The following is a 16,553-nucleotide window of genomic DNA, read 5'->3' as shown; positions in this document are numbered from 1 at the left end:
CTGTTCCATCTTTGCCCGCTTTGCTTCCTCAAACTTGAGCATCCCGCTTTCGATCTTATAGGTGGATTGGCTATGGTTATCGCTAATTGTGATCTCGCCACGACCTACATCAATCAAAGCTTTGCAAGTAGCAAGAAAATCTCTCCCTAAGATTAGAGGGACGTTCTTGTCTACTTTCATGTCAAGCACAATAAAATCGGCGGGAAAAATGAAATCATAGACTTTCACTAGGACATCGTCAATCATACCAACAGTTTTTATGGACGAGTTATCGGCCAACCTGAGTGTTACGTCTGAAGTTTTGAGTGGCCCAATGTTGACCTTTTCGTAGTACTTCAGTGGCATGAGATTGATGGAAGATCCTAAATCGCATAGGGCCTTGTCAACCTTTCCCTCTCCAATCCGGCATCGGATAATGAATTGGCCCGAATCTCTCTGCTTCATTGCCTTCTCCTTTTGGATGATCTCGCTCCAATGATGTGGTAGCTTAAGGTCGGCTTTTGTTGGCTTTCTCTTCCTCATCACTGCCTCCCTTAGTAGCTTCGCATATTTAGGTATTTCCTGCAACGATTCAACTAGAGGAATGTTAGTATGAACTTTACAAAACATATTCAAAAAATGCTTGAACTGATCTTCGAGCTTAAACTTCCTCTTTGGTTGAAAAGGTAGCACAATCCCATTATGCCGCACGAGTCCCTGCTGAGCGGGTGCTTCTGACTTCTCTGTGGCGGCCCGCCGCGTAGTGTGCGGCGGTCCAGCGGCGGCTGGGCAGACTCCATTCTATGCTTCAGTGGCGGTCCGCCGCGTGGTGTGCGGCGGTTCGCCGGCGACTGGGCAGTCCTCAGTTTTCTACTTTGCCACCCACTTCTTATTGATGTCATCCACTCGTGCGGATGCCTTTGCCCTGTCCTCATCCAACTTCTTTTGGATTTGCTCCATTTGAGTGTTGATGTTGGCTATGGCAGTTGAGATCGTGTTCATCCCCTGCTCGAGGTTGTTTATTCTAGCTTCGACCACTCCGATCTTGGTGTCATTAACCTTCCTGTCTTGCGCGATTACCTCCAAGATCCTTGTGATCCCTTGTTCATACTTTTCCTCCTTCTTGAGTGTCTCAACTACTCCTCCCTTGCTAACATTAAATCCTGCGAGGGGTTGCAAGTAGAATAAGAGAGATTAGGATGAGGTCGGTTTCCATTATAATTATTGAAATTACCGTCCCCATGGTTAAGGCGATAATTATTGTTGTAATTTCTATTGGGACCGCCTCCTTGCATGTAGTTGATTTCCTCCACTGTCGGGGTAGGAGTTTCGGGTTTAGAGACTGCTATAATGGAGGTTGGTGGAATTGGGTCCTCCTTCCTTGATGAATCCATTTGGTCCACCCTAACTCGAAGCTCGGCCAATTCCTTTGCAAAAGAGCTTTCCTCGGCTCCTTCAACTGCAGCTATCCTTTTTAGGTTATGCCTTTCTTTCGACCACCCCCTGCTATTGGTGGCGAATTCCTCTATCATCGCCATGGCTTTCTCACCTGACTTTCTTAGCACAAATTTTCTCATTAAACCAATTATAGAGAATTCCTACCTGATGGTCCACGGTGAAACCATGGTTAGGGAACTTTCGTAGAAGGGCTTTGAAACGAGCAAATGCCTCATAGAGGGGTTCGTCATGGCCTTGTATGAATTGGAAGATCTCACTTTTGAGCTTTAAAATTGTGCCCGGCGGATAGTACTTGTCGAGGAAGGCAGCTACAATGTCCTTCCATGTGGAGACCTTTTCTCTGGGCATACATTCAAACCACTCTTTAGCAGAATCAGTTAATGAAAAGGGAAAGAGTCTTACTCTTATGGCATCATCATCGACACCATTCAACTTGAGAGTGTTTGAGATCTCCAAAAATTTGGAGAGATGGCGATTGGCAGTCTCTGTAGCCCTACCTGCAAAAGGAGTTTGCTCGACCCTTTGAATAAGGGGTATGCGTAACTCGAAATTGTTAGTGTCTATACGAGGTCCTTCGGGAAAGATTATCATATTCCCATGATTGAACATGTTCTTCACGAGTTGTATTTCCTGATTCTTCTTCTCTAAAGCCTCGCGGGCTGCCCTTTCCGCATTTCTCTCATCCATCAGTAGCTTCACCATTTCCTGCAATTTCTCGATGTCTGTTCGGTCACCCATTGTTCATGATCCTGATCCTTTTTCACATCTTATTTTCCAACGAGCTCTTTCAAGTTCCAAATCGAGCGGTTCTAGGCTGTCCTTCCCAGTGCGCGTTCGCATCCAAAACCTGCAAGAACCAAAAACAAAAACGAATTAGAAACTAAAATTAAAAACAGAAAGCAATTAAAATCCAAAGTAGCAAATTGTCCGTTTGAAGATATCACTCCAAAGTGAATTCTTCCCCGGCAACAGCGCCAAAAACTTGATGCACTTTTTATTAGCACTAAATAAACTTTGCAAGTATACAGAGTATATATACTATAGCTAAAGGTTAGACCGGAAGACGAACACGGGGATGACAAAGGCTAGATATTACAATTTGAACATAAAACTAAAGCAATTAAAACCCGTAGGTTGAATCCTTGTCGTTCTTGATGTTCTTGAAATCCTTCTCCAACTCCTTGCACCAATGAAGTATTGTAGGTCTTGATCTTTATGAAGTATTTTGCAAGTAGAAGTTCTCTCTTTTTGATGAAGCTTGAGGTCTTATTTATAGGGGAAAGCCATTCCTCGTTGTAGAAGAAAAAGATCTCCAAAATATGGTAAATCTGGGCGCAAATCTAGGGCTTCTCGAATTCGCCGCCTTTCTCCGGCGGGCCGTCGCACCTTGGCCGGCGGTCGCCGCGTTGGAGTCCAGAGAGTCTGTTCCCTCGGCGGCGGACCGCCGCACGTCTTCCGGCGGTCGCCGGACGAGACTTCTCTTCCGAGCACATTTTTCCGAGGCGGACCGCTGCATTGATCTGCCCGCCGGACGCCGGCGGTCGCCGCACACATCCGCGGCGGTCGCCTGTCGCCGTCTGACTCCAGATTTCCAAACTTGGCGTTTTGGCTCCCTTTTTCGGCTCAATTATGCACATTTCTCACAAAACACGTCAAAATACTAAAATAGACAAAATATGCAAATAATGGACGTGTAGAGTGACTTTGACATTAAAAACGGACCAAATAATGGCCTTAAAATATTGCAAAAATCGAGCGTATCAAAGACTTAGACTTTGTTTGCTTCTTATACATTTAAATGTTTATAAAACATCTTATAAATGCACAAGCAAACTCAATGTAATAATAATAGTGATTCTATTCGTGCGGAACTGCTAGAATAATACTGAATCGGGTTGAAAGTGGATTGTAGAGTTTTTCGTATACTAGGGTTGTCAATCATAGATTCGTAACTCCTAAAAGCTCCTAAGACCCTTGAAAATTCCACACTCTCAATTAACAGTGTCGTTTTAAAGTAAGCTAATTGTTGTGTCTATTAAGTGGATCTAACTCGCCAACCTCCTCTCACGATTATGTAGCAAGTTATATTAAATCTTCATCGAATGTGTCACTCAAGCATGAAGTATTACGGAACAACTTAAGGAAGAAATAAAGTAAAAACAAAAACGGATATTAAATAGAAAAAAAAATTGTATAACCAAAGTCGTTGCTAACACATCCCCAGAATCCTATGAGTTTAGTTACACATAATTGAATAAGCTAAAAACGTACTCCCCCCGTTCCGCGGTAGTTGAGTCATTTTGCCATTTCGGTACGTTCCATAGTAGTTGAGTCATTTCTTTTTATAGCAAAAGTCAACACATTTCTTGTCTCTTACTTTACTCTCTCCTAATTTATTCTTTCTTCATCTCTCTACCATTTTCACTTTTTTCTTTATTTAACCCACTTAGCACAATTTTTCTTAAATCTCATGCCGAAAAGAAACGCCTCAACTACCGCGGAACGGAGAGAGTAGAATGAAGGGAAAAACAAAGTGAACATAAGAACTAAAGCAATAAAACCCAATGGTTGAATCCTTGTAGCCTTGATCTTCTCTTGATTCCGTTTTCAACCTCTTGCACAATGAAGAACTCTCTCAATTTTATGCTCTAGAATTATGAGACAAAAAGAAGATGTAAATGAAGAGGTTTGAGGGGGTATTTATAGTGGGAAAATCGAATCCTGTCAGATATGGTAAAAGATGGCTAAGTTTGGCAAATCTTGGGGAGAAAGTAGGCCAAATCTTTGCGCCGCGTTTTCGCAGTGGGCCGCTGCACCTTGGCCAGCGGTCGCTATGCACTGTCCGTAGCCTCTGCCCTTTCGGATAGCGGCCGCTACACTATGTTGTAGTAGTCGCTGCAAATATTCCAGTAGCTTCGGGAGCTCCTCGAGCGGTCGCTGCGCGCTCCCCAGCGGTCGCTAGGCGTGTTATGATTTTCAGTACAACTTTCTCCGGAGCGGACCGCTATTGGTGTAGTGGTCCTAGGCTCCAGCGCTACACATGTTGCAGCGGACCGCTGGACGTCATGATCGCCCCAAATTTCCAACTTCGACTTTTTCCTGTCTTTTTAGGCTCTAATAATATGCACAAATTTTACAAAAACATGTCAAAATACCAAAATAGAGAAAATATGCAAAATATGGACATGAATTGTGATTTAGACATTAAAAACAGACCTAAAGGCCTTAAAACAGTGCAAAATCCGAGAGTATCAACTCCCCCAAACTTACATTTTTGTTTATCCTCGAACAAAACAATAAAGACCCAAGAATAGACGCACAAGGACTAGACGTCGTAATTGCCTTAAAAGATGAATAAATAGATTAAGCATGATTTAACGCAATCAAATCAAGCAAAGCTTATTAGTGACTTTCATTACTAACTCGTGGAACACCTTGAATTCATGCACTCGCATGTGGCAAACTTCCAAAGATGGGAAGTGATTCTTTCTCTCACTCTCAAAGTGTTTATGGCAAAATGTATAACTCTCAAATCATGCATCATGCAAAGTTTACCATAGGCTTGCTCAAAGTCTAATCCCTCCTCTACTAGGATGTGATTAAACATCAAAAGTCCGTAAGGTCTTTATTTTTGGTTGTAATGTAGGCTCTTTGGTATGTGGGGAATATTTGGCTAAAAAGTGACTCAAACATAAAAATATCCCAAGTAGAGTTAAAATGACTCCACTTTCTAAACCAAAACACTTCTAACACTTTATTTTTCTCTTTCAACTCACTTTCCAATCCATTAATTTTTCTTTTTCTTTTCACAACCTTTCACACTTTTTTTTTCTTTTTCTCTTTTCTTTTTCATACACAGCCTTTCTAGATCAAGCACATATTTTGAATTTTTCACTATTTTACAACTTGAACTTTTCTCTACATTTAAGCACACTACTTTTTATACTTTTTCTCCTTATCTCTCCAATTCCTTTAGAAAAGAATTTTATGACACCCGAAAAAGAATTTTATGAAAAATTTAAAAAATTGAAATTGGACTTTAGTCCTAAATTATAATTAATCTATGAAATTGATCAAACATTTTTACTGTTAATTTTAACAAAAAATGGTTATTTTGGATCAAAACAATAAGTTTGGGACCAAAAGGTACCAAAACAATGTGTTAGGGACCAAAAGGTCACAAACTTAATGTAAATGACCAAAAAGAATTTTAGGACAAATGTAAGGGACCGGAATTGGACTTTAGTCTAATTTTAAAATAAAAGAAAAATTAAAAAAAAAGAAGGAGAAGTGTGGCTACTGCAATGCAGCCACGAGACAAAGAGGAGGCAGTCAGGCGGTCGGCTTTCTAGCCAAGAAGTAGACTCATCGCCGAGCAGAGAAGGAACTGCAATGCAGCCCCGTCGGGCGGCTGCCCCGAAAGGGCTGAACTGTGGATACTCTAACTATCGTCCAATTCTTGTACAAGTACCCTACCAATTTAGACTTTTTAACTCCTAGATTGTCGAATATTAATGCACCTAGAAATCCAAATAAATATCTCATCCTAGTCTACTTTTAGTGTTACGTCCATCCCAGTGGTTACTCACTCAGGCCATCCACACCCTTGTTTCAATACCGTCTCATCCCTTCAATATTCATAGGCCCACTATACTTTTCACCCCATCTCTTAACTAAGAGACAACACCTGCATTCCTCCATCTCTTAACCATCTTATCCCTTAACTATTCATTCAATTTCATTTTTTATTTTTTTTCCAACAAATTCAATTAATAAAAACACACTTTATTAAATAAAAGAAAATTACAATTTAAGATGCTAAAAAAAAAAACATATAATTAAAATCTTTAAAAAAAACAAAAAAAACATAATTTAAAATACTAAAAGTTAAAAATTGCACACTTAAATTCAAATTCTCAAAACTCAAATCATAAAAAAAAATGGAAGTAAAGAAGCAGAAGAATGAGTTCTCTAGTGACGATCATGTGCATCTACCAAAAATTACATCCAAAAATACAAAAAATACATGATTGAAATCCTAATATTATAATTTATTGAAATCCGCATAATCATGAAAAGTGAAGCGGTGATCCGTCTAACGGTTGCCAAATTTTGCCCAAATGTGCTCCATTATATCCTCCTGGAGTTGGCGTGGGCGGTAGAATCGCGTATCCTTGCCTTGAAAAAAAGGCTATAAACGGCTAGTATCTTTTGTGATTTTTTTTAATTTTTGATTTTTTGGGGACTTTTTTTTTTAAAAAAAACAAAAAAATATATTTTCAACGGATATAAACGATGTCCACTCGCAGGCCGGTGAGTAGGCGTCACGGACGAACGGGAGCTCACCACTTGGCCAATGCGTGTGGCGAGCTAGCTCGCTAGCTTGCTCTCCGCAGCGAGCTACGCGACGTGACGAGATGGGAGGCTTGCATCGCTGTCTCGATGCGGTCTCGTCTCTCCGAGACGAGATCGAACCCGCATCGAAACGCGATGCGGGTGCTCTCAATGCATAAAAAACATTCTTATTTTTTTTATTCAATCATCAAAACTGATTTCTTACCAGAAAAAATAAAAAATTATTATCAAATTATTAGTCACTTTTATCCATCTTCTACTTTAATGTTTCCTAGTCTCTCCCGTCTCACTCAAAGTATTCACCTTTCATTTTTAATTTGTCCCACTCAAGATGATTATTTTCTAGTCCCTCCATTTCAACTAAGTTGATATAAAACTTTTGAGCACGAAGATTAACAAATTATATTTAAAAATAGGAGAGATGAATACAGTAAGAAAGATATATAGAGAGAGTAAAGTAAGTGATGGAAAAAAGTAAAGAGTGATTGGATGTTTTGTTTTTAGTCAAAAAAGGAAATGACTCAACTTAATTGGGACATCCCAAAAAGAAATACTCCCTCTATCCTAGATAATTCGACCCAGTATTCTATTTCGGGTTGTCCCACATAATTTGTCCCATTTCACTTTTACCATTTTTGGCAGCGGACCTCATATTCCACTAACTCATTCTTACTCACATTTTATTATAAAACTAATACTTTAAAAGTAGGACCCACATCCCACCAACTTTTTCAACTCACTTTCCATTAGATTTCTTAAAACCCGTGCCGGGTCAAAGTGTCCCAAATTATCTGGGATGAAGGGAGTACGACTCAACTTAGTTGAGACGGGGGTGTATATTTTTAAATAAACCTATCTTTCTCTCTCCTCATTAATATATCATCTTTTTCGTTCTATATTATCACACATAATTATGTTATCTAAAATCTAGTATCATTCTATAGACGTATCGAAAGACAGAGAGAAATTAACATTTTGACATTCTATCTGAATTTTACCTATTTTATAGTACATCTTTGAATACTTTACCAAAGTGATATTTGTTTTATAATTAATGATATTATTTTTGGTTGACCTAGAGAGTACTTCCTCAGTCCACGAATAAGAGTCCCGTTTTTTCATTTTTGTCCGTCTATAAATAAGAGTTCCGGTTCATAATTACTATAAATAGTAAAGAGACCTCACATTCTATTAACTCATTCTACTCACATATCATTTAAAACTAATATATACAAGTGAGACCCATATTCAACTAACTTTCTTCCATTTAATTTTTTTTAACATTTCTTAAAACCCGCGTCATTTAAAAATGAGACTCTTACTCGTGGACGAGGAAGTATCTATTAAAAATTGGAATAAATGTAAAAAATAAAATGTGCACAGTGAATGATGATGTTGATATCATAGAGAATCCTCGTGAAAACCACCACTAAACAACCAACCATATTCATTCTAAAACTGAGATCTAAAAATTTTGGAAATGGCTGGCGTTGAATTGCTACCCAGGGAGTACGGATATGTAGTTCTCGTTCTGGTTTTGTATTGTTTCATTAATTTCTGGATGACTGCGCAAGTCGGCAGAGCCCGCAAGAAGTAAATTTTATTTTTTTGTTACAGAAATTGGGTTTGTGAAGTCGAGATTTTGGGGTGTGAATTGTCGTGTGATGCTGATGCAGGTATAATGTATCTTATCCGACTCTGTATGCGAGTGAAGCTGATAATAAGGATGCCAAACTCTTCAATTGTATCCAGGTACTTTCTGTTTTTTTCCTGGTTCTGCATTGGATCTTGTAGATGTTGCACTTGGTGAATCGTGTAATGCGAAATTTGTAAGAGATAATGATTGAAATATTGTTAATTTTGACTAGTTTGATGGAACTGACCAAAAATGGAAGTGATTGGAGATTATTGTTTGGGGATGGAGGGTTAGGGAGTATAACTTTGTTCCTTTTCAAGTAACCTAGTTTGTTAATGCTTATCTGTTTCGTTGCAATTTTTTGATGGTTTGAAATGATCTTATATATGAATTCTTTTGGATAGTTTTTGATTTGGGAAATAAATTAGAAAAAAAGAGGACAATGAAGATAATGCATTTGTCCAGGATAACAAATATGTGTTTGTTTTAGGAAGAAAGACTTTTTCCCATGCTTTGTTTTAATGTAAATTGTAAGTGTGTTTGTATGTATGTGCAGAGGGGGCACCAGAATTCACTGGAAATGCTGCCCATGTTCTTGATGTTGATGATTCTGGGAGGAATCAGGCACCCTTTGATTGTTGCATCACTGGGAGTTGGTTACTGCGTCTCTCGAATTTTCTACTTCAAAGGCTACTCCACCGGTGATCCTCAGAAACGCCTATCCATCGGGTAAATAATCCCTTTCCACACATCACAATTTCGAATAGGAAACAGAAACACACAATTCGTTGTGCGTGTTTCAAAACACAAAATAAACGATGAATCTAGGCACGACATCATTCTTTACGCATTCATTAGGCCGTATTCTGTGAGAAATTGTTATTAATAAATATTTGGTAATGCAGGAAATATGGTTTCTTGGCCACATTTGGGCTGATAATTTGCACAATTTCATGTGGAGTTGGTATGCTTACTGCTTGAAGAAAAGGATATGCTTTGGAATCTTGTGTTATTTAGTTGGTGGTAGTTGGCATGCTTCTCTCCACTTAATTTATATCATCCATAAACCAATTTCTTTACTGGATTTTGGCCAATTTCTCTACACCTTGACTTGATTTAATGAATACAGCTTCTATAATCCTGTGACTGTATATTTTTATATTTTGAGTTTATGATGGGGGATTGGGATTACAGAGAATAGTTGAATTAAAAGGAGCTCTTTAAATTTAGATTTGAATTTCAACAAATCTAATTGCTTGTTCTAAATAAGTACTCTTTCTTACCCAAATTCACATTCTAATCTAGGAGAAATTATATGCTATATGCCTGTAGGCACCATTCGTGAGCAGCATGTTTATTTAAGACAGGTTTAGTGTCGTTTGTTTTATTTAATATATTTAGATTGATTTTAATTCAATAAATTTTTTTGACACTTTTAATTTTACAATTCTAACAAAAATCAAAGCTTGATTTGTTCGTTTTCTCTATAATTTAAAGTTTATGGGAAAGAATAAATTTTTGAAAAGTTTCTTAATATTAGGCGCCAATACCCCTAATTTAAAAGTATGGAAATGAAAAAAAAAGTAAAGAATAAATAGATCAAACTTCAATTCTTAACAATAATCTATCTTTTAATAGTGTTTTAAAAAACATAATTGAAAACCAATGTATTTTTATTTTACAAACCACATTTTATAGGCATTAAAAATTTGAAGTTCACTTATAAATAAAAATGTAAATCTGCTTCAGTATTTTGCGTATGAGAAACTGGAGAAGAGGAGTTTAGAGTTGGCAATAATTATTATCACATTCTATGTTCAAACAATTGATGAACAATTTTCAACATTAATCTGCTGATAACGTTTTATGTACAAACCTGAGAATCTAGTTATGCAAACCTCAATGTTGGTGACAGCATCGATCTGATTTATGGTGTGACACCATCAGCCTAATTACAGATTTCAAATTGTATTCTGGTTTCTAATAATAAGCCATCTGAATACACACATGCAAATGCATCCATTGTTTTTGAACCTCCTTTCTCCATCATGTACTCCTTTTGGGATCAACATATCTTGGCTACGACCAACGCCTATCCAATCACGAGTACGTTTCTCGACATACTATAAGCATGCATAAACACCACTTTTCACTCGGCTTCACTTTTGTAGTTAACCATATATATTGCTGCAATAGTTACCACTGCTCCAGCCAGTTGCAATGGTGAGAAAGTTTCATCGAGATATATGAAACTGCAGTTAAAGCCGAATTACCTCAATGTGCTAATAATATGAAGATCGAAAGGAGAAAGTTGATAAATAAATCGGATATTCTTGCGACTTGGTTTTACATACAAGAATAAACAACAGAATCGTATGGAATCTAGATTCGTGGCTGTGTAAAATTTCATACCCGAAAAGCGATGCAAACATTGGAGTCAAAAAGGTTAGGGAGCTGAGCTTTGTCAAGCTACCTGAATTGCGATACAAGAGGGCCAGTCAAATTCACATGTCAATGCATTACAGTATTTAAGAACCAAAGAAAGATGAGTCCCACAAATTACCTCTTGTAGCATTGTAGAAGTAGACACCGTAGCTGATTGCACTACCGAAAATGGAAGTGTAAAGAAGGGCCAAAACAACACCTGTCGTAAGCTCATGAAAACTTGAGAGAGCAGGATCATGTTTAAGGATGGCGATTGCCATAAGAGGGAGGCCACCGATAACCATGTGCTGTAATGAGTTTGGGACATATTTTCAAAAAAAAAAAAAAATGATCACGTTGGATGATAAAATATAATGCATCATCTTTTCAATAAACGACAACTAATATCGAATAACTCCTTGCTGAGGTTCAGAGACTGTGTAGCGATACTTGACCTAGAAGTCTTAGGTCAGAAGTTCGCTGTAATTATATATGGTGATGAGAAACTCAAATATTGATCATACAAGTTAGTAAAACTTACCCATCCAGTAGCCATTACAGGATCTGAGTATTTGGAGACCCAACGGACCATCACGGTACCAATGGCCATACTTTGTGCAGCAAGAAACATCCACCATTCCCCACTTCCCCACAGGGAAAAGTTATTAGCATCAAAAGCAAGCGCAGGTACCTGCAGATTACGTGCAGCTTTGAAGATCAGACCACCTGCAATAGTGATTTTGCAGAATTTAGCAGGGAAAGGGTGCTGAGGAGCTATGCACGGAGGACTTATGGTGCCGCACATTTGATTGGTATCCATATTGTCCGGATGATACTTGATAGGTATCCAGATTGAATCATACCAACATGCAGAACAGCTTACGTTTTCAAGGAAATATACTATGAAAAGGAAACGCTTCTTGCACATATGACAAGAAATGAGTAGTGTGGATATAATTCACTTGGATATTATTACGCTCTGGATAGCAAACGTCTAATCTATCATTGACTATAGAATTCATGATTCGGCAGGACTAGATTTTCAGAATAAGGAAGAATAAGAAGCCTGGAATGTAGACACTTTGAAGATGCTTACCTCAAGAAGTAAAAGTCCTATAACACCAAGGATTAGTCCAGCTGCTCCAATGTATCCTATTGATTCTCCAAATAATAAGGATGCAAGAATAGCCACGGTTAGAGGTTGAGAATCAATTATTACCTGCAACACATTGGACAAGACCTTGTTAAATAAATATTGATAGCTTATTCCAAAGACAAAAAAGAGTATAGCATCTCTAGTGAATCTTTTCACGGATAACATCTGTGGACCAAGGTTCTAATATGGCTACAAGTGCACATGTCCTTCCATATCTCAGTATTGACAAGGATATAACAAGTAGCTGGAACCTACCCCTTCAAGGGCTGTTTCGATGAACTTATGAGCTGTTCAAAACAACTTACAAGATGGTTTAGAGCTTACTAGCTGCTTCAGTATGGCCTAGAACAATTTTAAGGCATGCCAAAATACAAAGCTAACTGTTTTTCAGAAAATAAGAGGATCCAACTTTTATTAGCAATAAATATTGTGTTGGGAAACCTCTTATATTTAGTTAAAACAGTTACAGATTTATAATTACTAACATCTTATAAACTTAACCATCCTATCGCCCCAACAACATCATATTTGAAAAACAAGATCTTAATTCTATCATCATGGAAAGCATACATGACAACAGTTTCCAAGGTGATTCATTTAAGCTTCGAGCCATGTGAAACCTCAAGAAGGCACTGCCAAAAATAGTACTACTCCATTGAAATAGAAAATTTGTACAGATTGAAGAAAATTGGTTTAATGATGATCCATCCAATAACCACAATTTCGTTGAGTAGCAATTTCATTATAAGGAAAAGCAAAAACAATCATCCAACTTACACTGCCCAAACCAGCAGTCGTCCTCTCCAATCCTTGAGCGAGAAAACCCTGCTGGCGGTGAGTCAAAGTGAGGATGCAAAAACACAATCTATGTTTCTGATTTAATGGATACTAAATAGGGACCTGGAAGCAGGAAGCATCAATGGCAGCAAAAGCTGAGATGGAGAACCAAGCATTGAATCCGGAAGGCAAAGCTCTTCCCCTGGAAGCGGCGAAGGCGACCAACAAGAGCCCCGACGGAATTAGCCTAAACGCCGCCACAACGAAGGGCCCCGTTTTAGGGAGAACTTCCTTCATTGCCACCATGGCCGTTCCCCAGAAGAAGAAGGGCGATATCAGAAGCCCCCATTCCAACGCCAATTCAACCAACGCCGACGCTGTATCTCTCACCTGCTCGGATTCTTCACTGATCACACATTCCACATCCAGCCCAGTGCCTATGCAGTCGATCTCGTTGGACTCGGTTTTGAACTCCGATTCTGTAGCCTTGCTCTTCGCTGAGATTTGATTGATAGGGTTCCTAATCGATTGCGTGAAGGCATTCCGCCTCCGAAGAGTAATTGTGAAGGTGTTGGGAGTTCTGGCGGCGGCGTAAATGGCGGTGGTGGCGACGAAGGAAGAGCTGCAGCAGCAATTCCACGCCATTTTGTGTGATACAGTGAGAGAGTTTATCATGGACATGAAACCTTTATTTACATAACACTGATTATATATGTGGATGTGCGTATGCCCACACCATTCATGTTGAGTGATCACCAATCATATCCATCTGAGATCTTTGCTAAATTGTTTACTCAAAAAAATATTGTGAAATCCTACTCATCCGTCCCAGTTTATCATGTCCCACTTTAAAAGTCTCGGTATAATATTCCATAAATAGTATTACATCCTCACATAATCCATTTTCACTCATATTTTATTATAAAACTAATATAAAAAAGTATACTTATATTCCACTATCTTTTTTCACCAGTTTTCCTTTACATTTCTTAAAACTCGTGCCAAACTCAATTGGGACTCCTAAAGTAGGACGGATGACGTAGTATTTTCCTCTTTATTATACAAATAAACTTACTACTCCCTATGTCCCACTTAACATGACACATTTTTCCTTTTTAGTTCGTCCAAAATAAGATGATACATTTCCTTTTTCGAAAACTTTCTCTCTTCAATTAATACACCAACCACTTTTTTCACTCCTATTAAAATATTCTTCTCTCTCTCTCTCTCTATTTTAATACTTCCACCCACATTTTCTCTCCAATTAAACATATTAAACAATAGCTCCTAAAATCTCGTGCCGGCTAAAAAATGTGGCATCTTAGCCGGGACGAAGGGAGTATTATTTATGGATCATCTAATACTATATTCCTTCCGTCCCATAAAAATATGTGCACTTTCCATGTTCATCCGTCCTAAAAAAATATGTGTATTTCGTTTTTGGATAGTTATATCAATTTAATAATGTAGGTCTCACTATCCACTAACATTACTTTAACCATCATTCTCCTCTTTCTCTTACTTTACCATACATTTTTCCTCATCTCTCTTATTTTACCAATTTTATCTTAATTCTCATGTCATATCCATTATTTATTTTCATGGGACGAATGAAGTATTATTTTAATTATTTTTTCTTTCTTTCTTTTTACTTTATTAATTACACGCTAAAATATTTCTGCCTTCAGTTAGTCTATTACATAAAGTACAGTACTAATAATTATGCATAAAATAAATTAAAGTAATATGAGTTCCACTAAAAATCAAATAAAATAATTGATAGAAATCATGCGCAAATAAGAAAATAGTGAATTCTATTTGAGATGATACATCGGATGAATTAAAGCAAAAGAAAAAGCAGAATTCCACATCCCAGATAGACTAGCTATCGTGAAAGGTTGCAATGTCAGTCCGATTATTTCTAAGCCTTACTGAAATAAAATGATGTTGGTGTGGTATAGCACTGAATGGATCTAACATCAAGACGTGTGTTTATGCTATCTACTGAAAGATTAGGTCTTGATAAATAACTATTTCTTAATCTACATACGTTAGGATTGAGCATACGGTATTGATTATGCACTACTTTGACTTATCAAATGGTGTGGGTTTTTCGCAACCCAATAATCCTGATATATTGGGTAGTGGTGATTAATATCTAGCGGCGCTAGAATTGCTATTATGTTGAATCGCGCGCGAGGTGAGTCTCGTTTGATAATGTCCTCGAGAGGAGCTCGAACAAGGTTTTATTATTCAGAAAACTGGTCAGTTGGAGTTTTATTACTCTATGAATAATAAATAAGTGTTTCTTGCTAAGCCCACTCTTGAAATTAATTAGATGTTAATTAATTAAGTCCATAGCAGAGATTAATTAATTAATGGACATTTATATCTTAAGCGCGGAAAATAAATAATATATAAAATGAAACCCGGATTACTTGTAATTTCGGATTTGGATGGGGAGTGCAATATTACTTCTGTAGTGGCTGCTCGTAATATTATAATTAAAAGCTTATATTAAATTGGGGTTCAATTTAATTAGTAAAAAGCTAATTGGAGGAGCCCATATCCAAAACCTTCCATAGATCCCTGACTGGGCCCAATATGAACTTAAAATAAATAGGAGAATAAAGGAGAGACATAATTAATTAATTAGTAGTATAAATTTTCGTTCCCCTCTAATTTTAGAGGAGCTCGAAAATTCTCTCAGCTCTTCTCCGTGAGATTTTTCTGTCTTCTTTATTCGAGTTCTAATATTTTGATAAGTTCAGCCCACCCTGATATCGTCGGGAACCAGTCAGAAGATTCGTGGTCTAGTATTGATGATCATCACGTGGAGAAGGCGCGAGCAATCGTCGATTCTTTGGAGAATCAATATCGGTAACTCTAAACCGTAGAAATCATGTTTAGGATTTATATTCTCTAAGCCTGAATTATTTGCGTTCTAGCATACAATTATCTGTTTAACATGTGAATTGATTAATCGCATAATCGGTCAAATAGATTCGTGTGTGATTTATTTGTTTTGTACAAGTCTTTCGCTGTGCAAGGGGCACCAAACCCCAGCATAAATACCCCCTCAAACCTCTTAATTCAACAAACACTTTTCACCTCATAATTCTAGAGCATAAATTGAGAGAGTTCTTCACTGTGCAAGAGGTTGGAGACGAATTCAAGTGAAGATCAAGGCTACGAGGATTCTACATTTGGGTACCGCTTTAGTTCTTATATTTACTTTGTTTTCCCTTCATACTATGTTTTTAGATTATTCTATCATGTGTAACTAAATTCATAGGATTCTAGGGATGTGTTAGTAACGACTTTGGTTATACAATTACTTTTTCTATTTAATATCCGTTTTGTTTTTACTTCGTTTCTTCCTTAAGTTGTTCCATAATACTTCATGTTTGAGTGAGAGGAGGTTGACGAGTTAGATCCACTTAATAGACACTACAATTAGCTTCCCTTAAAACGACACTGTTAATTGAGAGTGAGGACCTTTCAAGGGTCTTAGGAGCTTTTAGGAGTTACGAATCTACGATTGACAACCCTAGTGTTAGTAATCTACGCTTGTACCACATGGGCATAACTAGTGTGACTCGTTCTATCGAAGTATAAACTGTGCTAGCGTATTATAGTTGGAATTTGTATAACCGTAACTGTGAACGTGCATCCCTGGAATTCTCTTTATCTCTTATATTTCATCTCTAGTTTTTGTTGCTATTAGCTGTTTATCACTTTCACTAATCTTGTCTTCAAAAAGTTTTC

The 16,553-nt window shown here is 37.6% G+C and overlaps 2 protein-coding genes and 1 non-coding gene across 3 annotated transcripts; 2 read left to right on the top strand and 1 right to left on the bottom strand.

Annotated features, from left to right (window-relative positions):
• The first annotated feature begins 1,597 nt into the window (after positions 1 to 1,597).
• On the top strand, positions 1,598 to 1,704 carry LOC125202868 (small nucleolar RNA R71). The gene has a single exon (XR_007173206.1). It is a non-coding gene; the product is annotated as a small nucleolar RNA R71 (small nucleolar RNA).
• A 6,486-nt stretch (positions 1,705 to 8,190) lies between these two features.
• LOC125201607 (microsomal glutathione s-transferase) lies at positions 8,191 to 9,566 on the top strand. The gene is made up of 4 exons (XM_048099784.2): positions 8,191 to 8,385; positions 8,469 to 8,544; positions 8,985 to 9,157; positions 9,334 to 9,566. The coding sequence occupies exons 1-4, from the start codon at positions 8,273 to 8,275 to the stop codon at positions 9,407 to 9,409; spliced, it is 438 nt and encodes a 145-aa protein (XP_047955741.1). The 5' UTR covers positions 8,191 to 8,272; the 3' UTR covers positions 9,410 to 9,566.
• Positions 9,567 to 10,209: 643 nt separating this feature from the next.
• LOC125197510 (nodulin MtN21 /EamA-like transporter family protein) lies at positions 10,210 to 13,495 on the bottom strand. Its single transcript, XM_048096300.2, has 7 exons — positions 12,909 to 13,495; positions 12,786 to 12,833; positions 11,949 to 12,071; positions 11,394 to 11,543; positions 10,992 to 11,160; positions 10,841 to 10,901; positions 10,210 to 10,680 (listed from the first exon to the last, which is right to left on the bottom strand). Exons 1-7 carry the CDS (start codon positions 13,464 to 13,466, stop codon positions 10,578 to 10,580), a joined length of 1,212 nt encoding a protein of 403 aa, XP_047952257.1. The 5' UTR covers positions 13,467 to 13,495; the 3' UTR covers positions 10,210 to 10,577.
• Positions 13,496 to 16,553: the final 3,058 nt, after the last annotated feature.

This window comes from Salvia hispanica, chromosome 2, assembly GCF_029641045.1.
Source record: "Salvia hispanica isolate PSC_SH4W2 chromosome 2, Shi_PSC_v1, whole genome shotgun sequence".
In the NCBI taxonomy this organism is placed as follows: domain Eukaryota; kingdom Viridiplantae; phylum Streptophyta; class Magnoliopsida; order Lamiales; family Lamiaceae; genus Salvia; species Salvia hispanica.
The sequence above is the reverse complement of the archived record's forward strand: the minus strand, read 5'-3'. Positions and strand labels throughout refer to the sequence as shown.

Coding starts and splice junctions, on each gene's coding strand:
- LOC125201607 (XM_048099784.2), top strand. CDS start 8,273: ATGGCTGGCGTTGAATTGCTACCCAGGGAGTACGGATATGTAGTTCTC. Junction 8,545..8,984: donor AACTCTTCAATTGTATCCAG/GTACTTTCTGTT, acceptor ATGTATGTGCAG/AGGGGGCACCAGAATTCACT. Junction 9,158..9,333: donor CAGAAACGCCTATCCATCGG/GTAAATAATCCC, acceptor TTGGTAATGCAG/GAAATATGGTTTCTTGGCCA.
- LOC125197510 (XM_048096300.2), bottom strand. CDS start 13,466: ATGTCCATGATAAACTCTCTCACTGTATCACACAAAATGGCGTGGAAT. Junction 11,544..11,948: donor TAGGACTTTTACTTCTTGAG/GTAAGCATCTTC, acceptor CGTAATCTGCAG/GTACCTGCGCTTGCTTTTGA. Junction 10,681..10,840: donor ATGTTTGCATCGCTTTTCGG/GTATGAAATTTT, acceptor CTTTAACTGCAG/TTTCATATATCTCGATGAAA.